General features: G+C 52.2%; 1 protein-coding gene across 1 annotated transcript in view; it reads right to left on the bottom strand.

Moving 5' to 3' along the window:
* Positions 1 to 1052, bottom strand: part of PSMB7 (proteasome 20S subunit beta 7) — a 103947-nt gene extending 102895 nt beyond the window's left edge. The window contains exon 1 of the mRNA XM_040324865.1: positions 944 to 1052. Coding sequence (XP_040180799.1) covers positions 944 to 1005 — 62 coding nt within the window. The 5' untranslated portion in view covers positions 1006 to 1052. The remainder of the gene's footprint in view (positions 1 to 943) is intronic.
* Between the last annotated feature and the right edge of the window lie 5709 nt (positions 1053 to 6761).

Here is a 6761-nt window from a genome sequence, read left to right on the forward strand (position 1 = left end):
GTGCCAGCTGCAATGTTTACACAGCGTGTAGGGATCGGTGGGCAGAAAGCCCCTGCAACCACATGCATTGCAGGTGTAGTGTCACAGTTTGCTGCCTATTGTAGAATGCTGCGGAAGTCACGTGGCGGCCAACTGCGCATGTGCGATGCGTTCCAATGGATTTACGACAGTACACACCAGCGAACCCGGCATTCAGGGCGACGTGGATTTAGAGGAAAGTGGCCAGTCGGCCTCACGACCTCGCTCCGCTCGCTCGGCCTCCTGGCTCTTTTTTTAACATCCTCCAATCCACGGGGATGTTAAGGAAAGAGCCTGGATGCCGACCAAGGTTTCACTGGTGTGCACTGTCGTGAATCCATTGGAATGCATCGCATTTGCGTTTGGAACGCATGCGCAGTTCGCCGCCACGTGACTTCCGCAGCATTCTAGGATAGGCAGCAAACTGTGACACTACACAGGCTTGTGGGGATCACTGGACTTCCTGTCCCATGGTCACAACAGGAAGCAGGGGGAAATACCAGCGAGTGAGAGAATCCCTGGAATTCACCAGAGCTGGTGTCCCCAAAGGAGGACTTCCCCTCTTTTCTTTTTCTGGTAACAACTCAGAATGAGGGATTTTCTCTTTCCCTAGGACTCTTGGTGATAGCAATAAACAGGACATATAGAGGGTGAATCCCCCTAAAGGGGACACAGAGAGGTTCTATTTGTCTCTCCAAAACTAAATAGTGCTGCCTTGAGTGATAACTGATGGTTTAATGTGGGTTGTACGATATACGATTTCTCATCTGACAAAGCTACACACTGTAGATAAGCACACCAGAAGCCGCCAGGCTCTCTATAGAGGAGCCCATTCATACAAAGCTCCCTCCTATACACTCTGCACTACCCCAGCCCCGGGTCCCTCCTCCCGGTACACCGTCTCCTCTCCCCCGCCCGCTCTCACCGCCTGCAGTTCCCGAACTGAAACCCGCCGACAGGAGCAAAGCGCACAGTCACGTCTGCCATCTTTCCTGAGAGTAAAACGACTTCCGGTGCCGGGCGACGGACTCTGACTACTTCCGACTTCTGCTGTTCCGCTCCCCCTTCTCAATAAAGTTCTTCAAAGTGCACAATCACTGGAGGGGCGTGCACTGCTCTGTACAACGTGAACTATGCTTGCTGCATCCTCCTAGTACTGTGTATATATGAGATGTCCTCCTAGTACTTCTGTGTATATGAAAGGTCCTCCCAACACTGTGTATGAGGGGTCCTAGTACTGTGTGTATAAGAGGTCCTCCTAGTACTGTGTATACATGGGTGTAGGAACCCTTACAAATCTGGGGGGGACATTTTTACTCGCATTTTGATGGGCACAGTGGCTGCAGTTTGATGGGCACAGTGGCTGCGTTTGGATGGGCACAGTTGCTGCATTTGATGGGCACAGTGGCTGCAGTTTGATGGGCACAGTGGTTGCGTTTGGACGGGCACAGTGGCTGCGTTTGATGGGCACAGTGGCTGCGTTTGACGGGCACAGTGGCTGTGTTTTTATGGGCACAGTAGCTGCATTTTGATGGGCACAGTGGCTGCATTTAGATGGGCACAGTGGCTGCGTTTGGACGGGCACAGTGGCTGCATTTGATGGGCACAGTGGCTGCAGTTTGATGGGCACAGTGGTTGCGTTTGGACGGCCACAGTGGTTGCGTTTGGACGGGCACAGTGGCTGCGTTTGACGGGCACAGTGACTGTGTTTTTATGGGCACAGTGGATGCAGTTTGATGGGCACAATGGCTGCGTTTGGATGGGCACAGTGGCTGCGTTTGATGGGCACAGTGGCTGCGTTTGATGGGCACAGTAGCTGCATTTTTATGGGCACAGTAGCTGCAGTTTGATGGGCACAGTGGCTGCAGTGTGATGGGCACAGTGGCTGCGTTTGGATGGGCACAGTGGCTGAGTTTGGACGGGCACAGTGGCTGCGTTTGGGCCGGCACAGTGGCTGCGTTTTGATGGGCACAGTGGCTGGATTTTGATGGACACAGTGGTTGCATTTAATGGCAAACAGTAAATTAATTACTTACAGACAGGGTGCAGGGCAGCCAGCCAGGTCAGGTGCAGTCAGCACTCAGCAAGACAGGCACTGCAGCAGGCAGATGGCACTCAGTCAGACCAGGCAGAAGGAAGGTAAGCTCAATCAGGCGGCAGCTCAGGCTGTAAAATGCTCCGCTCGCTCCTCTCTCTCTTAGTCACGCTGTCTGAAGATGGCAGAGGTGGGTGGAGCCGAGCGGAGCTAACTCTCCAGCCGCAGAGGCGGCGCGCTGGGGCGGCTGCGGGCTGGGTCAGTAGTCTGACGTTGCATCCCGCTCGCTCGGCTCGTCGCAGAATGCTTCGGCGCCGACGTCTCGGCTCGGCGGCTAGGCGGCGGGGGGGATTTTACCATACCTGTCCCCCCCGTATTATTTCCTGGGGGGGATGCGTCCCCCCCGGTTCCTACGCCCATGTGTGTATATGAGATGTCCCGGATTGAGGACACTGTCCACGGACCAATTCTGTCCCTAGTTTTGTCCCCGGATTGCATTTGAACAGGGGCTGGGGCAATTTCAAAGACAGTGGGCCGGATTCAGATACCTCCGCGTATCTGTCCGGCCGGCTCTAACGCTCTAACTTTGGGAGCGAGTTCTTTATTCAGAAAGAACTTGCGCCCTTAGTTACGGCGGCGTAACGTATGTGTTGCGGCGTAAGGCCGCGTAATTCAAATGGGGATGTAGGGGGCGTGTTTTATTTAAATTATGCTTGACCCCGCGTATTTGACTTTTTTTTTTTAACGGCGCATGCGCCGTTCTTGAAAACATCCCAGTGCGCATGCTCGAAAATCCGCCGCAAAACGTCATTGCTTTCGACGTGAACGTAAATTACATCCACCTGTATTCGCGAACGACTTACGTAAACGGCGTAAAAAATTCAAGACTTGGCGCGGGAACGACGGCCATACTTAACATTAGCTACCCCTCATATAGCAGGGGTAACTATACGCCGGAAAAAGCCGAACGCAAACGACGTAAAAAAAAAAAAACGCCGGGCCGTCGTTCGTTTCTGAATCGTAACTCCTCATTTGCATATTCCTCGCGTAATAATACGGAAGCGCCACCTAGCGGCCGGCCTGGAATTGCAGCCTAAGATCCGACGGTGTAAGTCACTTACACCTGTCGGATCTTAGGGATATCTATGCGTAACCTGATTCTATGAATCAGGCGCATAGATACGACCGTCGGAACTCAGAGATACGACGGCGTATCAGGAGATACGCCGTCGTATCTCTTTCTGAATCCGGCCCAGTCAGTGCAGAATTAAAAATTCTGAATTACACCCCCCCGATCCGACACTCCTACTAGTATTTTTGCCATTATCTGTGCCTCTTTCTGATAATCATGTGCTGGTCGGAGCAGAGGGAATATTTCTTCAATTTCGGGTGCATGCCCATTCAGCTCCGCTCGCATGTTCTTCTGCCTTGGCTCAAGTCTCGGCCAGCCTCCTGCCTGTTTATGTCCTGGCCTTCCCTGGTGGAGTGATCTTCTTCCGCTCCCCACCCAGTAGTAGCCGGGGCCCAGAGAGTAAGACTTGAGAGGCTGTGAGGCAGGCGGCGGTGGTGACGGGCAGAGAGTCGCTGATTGCCACCATTACTAGTAAAAATATGTCCCTGGATTTCATTTAAAAAATCTGGTCATCTTATCCTAGTACTGTGTATATGAAAGGTCCTCCCAACACTGTGTGTGTATGAGAGGTCCTCCTAGTACTGTGTATATGAGAGGTCCTCCTAGTACTGTGTATATGAAAGGTCCTCCCAACACTGTGTGTGTATGAGAGGTCCTCCTAGTACTGTGTATATGAGAGGTCCTCCTAGTACTGTGTATATGAAAGGTCCTCCCAACACTGTGTGAGTGAGTGAGTGAAAAACTTATATAGCGCAGCACATGCGAACTGAATCGCCTCTGGGCACTGTGTGTATGAGAGGTCCTCCTAGTACTGTGTATATGAGACGTCCTCCCAACACTGTGCATATGAGAGGTCCTCCTCCTAGTACTGTGTATATGAGAGGTCCTCCTCCCAGTACTGTGTATATGAGAGGTCCTCCTAGAACTGGGTATATGAGAGGTCCTCCTCCCAGCACTATGTGTATGAGAGGTCCTCCTAGTACTGTGTATATGAGAGGTCCTCCTCCTAGTACTGTGCATATGAGAGGTCCTTCTCCTAGTACTGTGTATATGAAAGGTCCTCCTAGTACTAGGTATATGAGAGGTCCTCCTCCTAGTACTGTGTATGAGAGGTCCTCCTCCCAGTACTGTGTATATGAGAGGTCCTTCTCCCAGCACTGGGTATATGAGAGGTCCCCCTCCTAGTACTGTGTATATGAGAGGTCCTCCTCCTAGTACTGTATATATGAGAGGTCCTTCTCCTAGTACTGTGTATATGAAAGGTCCTCCTAGTACTGGGTATATGAGAGGTCCTCCTCCTAGTACTGTGTATGAGAGGTCCTCCTTCCAGTACTGTGTATATGAGAGGTCCTTCTCCCAGCACTGGGTATATGAGAGGTCCCCCTCCTAGTACTGTGTATATAAAAAGGTCCTCTCAACACTGTGTGTGTATGAGAGGTCCTCCTAGTACTGTGCATATGAGAGGTCCTCCCAGCACTGTGTGTGTATGAGAGGTCCTACTTGTACTGTGTATATGAGAGGTCCTCCTCCTAGTACTGTCTATATGAGAGGTCCTCCCAACACTGTGGGCTAGATTCAGGTAGATGGGCGCATCCTTATTCCGGCGTAGCGTATCTCATATGCGCTACGCCGGCATAATTTTGTGAGGTTAGTATAGTATTCACAAAGCACTTGCTCGTTACGTTGCGCTGACGTACCGTAAATTTGAAGGTGCAAGCCGGCGTAAGTGTAAGTGGGTGTGCCCTTATGCAAATGATGGGCTGAACGTGGAGCAGTGGATTACGCCCGGCGTATCATAGACGGAGCATGCGCAGTCACGTGGACGTATGATCGCTTCCCTGTGCGCATGCTCACAACTACGCCGGCCCAACTTCCTGGGATACGCCGGCCCACCGGCTTACGCTGATTGCATAAATACGCCCAGACATGCGCCCGTCTGGCGCAAAATTACATTTTTTCCCCCCCTGAGCAAGGTAATTTTGCCTGTTCTGGAGATGGCACCTCCTCAAGTGGGCAAGGAGAAAAAGAGGAAGCATAACTTCAATCCAGCTGAGATGGAGATTATGTTGGCGGCACTGACTCAATATGATGCCTCCCTGCATGGTGCCCAACGTAAAAATACCACCAAGGCACAGAGGAGGGAAATTCTGGAAAAGATAGCCCTGGATGTTAATGCCATTGGCAATGAGACCCGGAGTTGGGATGACATTCAAAAGAAGTTGAATGACATGCGACGTCGGGTCCGGGACAAGTTGGCCCTAATCAACAAACATGCCAGTGGCACGGGAGGAGGACCAGCCTGTTCCTTGCGATTGACACCTGAGGAGGAGATAATTGCCAGGTGTCTGTCGTAGGTGCAGGTGGCGGGTGTTCCGGGATACGACTCCACTGATTGGGACTTGGGGACAGGTAAGTGTGTTTTATCCTCCATTCGGTGTGTAGCATGTGAGGGGGTGGAAGGGAACATGTGACAAGTGTGTGGGTCCAACAACATGTTTTTTTTGTGTGTCATACGCAGATGTGCTGGATGGAGCTGGGCCGTCGTCCGCTGTTGTTAGACCCATACCATCCCCAGAACATACTGTGGCTCAGTCGGCCCCCCTGGGAAGCCTGGGCATGTTGGGGGAGGGCAGTGCCCATACCTCAGCTCTTGAGGTTGTTGTGGAGGAGTCTATTGATCTCCACCAGGAGGACTCCATTTATTTAGAGGAGGTTTCCACCATCCCTGGACCCTCAACCACCTCCCCAACCATCAGGTCAACCCCATCCATGGTATCCCCATCCAGGGTAACCCCATCCAGAACCCCATCCCGGTCTTCCCCGTCTGGACGGGCCCAAGCCTCTCCTTCCCCCAGGAAGGCTTTAAGGAAGACGAGGGGTGTACCCGGAGCCCTGCAAGAAGGGCTGCAGAAGGAGCAGGGCCTTCAGACCCGCCATATCGGGGCTATGGTGGGTGACCAGCGGCGTGTGGCGGACAGCCTGGCCTCCACGGCCAAGTCCCAGGCTGCATGTACTGCGACACTGCAGCAGTCCCTCACCATGCATGCTGATCAGGGCAGCAAAATGACGGAGAGCCTGCAGAATGTGAGCTCTAACTGTGTGGCGATAGTGACATGCATGGTGGAGCAGCAGGCCACAACACAGTCCTCACAGAGGAGGTTGGCAGGTGCAGTAGAGGCCAACACTGCTGCTGTGCATGCGGAGGGGAGGCAGACCCGGCGACACCAGCACCACAATACGACCCGCCAGCTGAGGATGCTCGCACAGACCAACTCAGTGCTCACTCGCCATCGCCATCGCTATGGATGATGCTCCTCCCCCCTCCCGCCAACTGAGGAGCCGGAGCCGTGGCACCAGCCTTGGCAAACGTAAGAGCAGATGAGTGCTCATTTTTTGTGAGAATTCTGCTCAGATAAATTTTTATTTTTTGATTCTGCTCAGTATGAGCTTTATTATTTTATTTTGTATGCTCAGACTATGAGCTTTATTATTTTATTTTGTATGCTCAGAGTATGAGCTTGATTATTTTATTTTGTATGCTCAGACTATGAGCTTTTTTTTTTAAGTTGTAGTTCC

This window comes from Rana temporaria, chromosome 9 (assembly GCF_905171775.1).
Source record: "Rana temporaria chromosome 9, aRanTem1.1, whole genome shotgun sequence".
In the NCBI taxonomy this organism is placed as follows: Eukaryota; Metazoa; Chordata; class Amphibia; order Anura; family Ranidae; genus Rana; species Rana temporaria.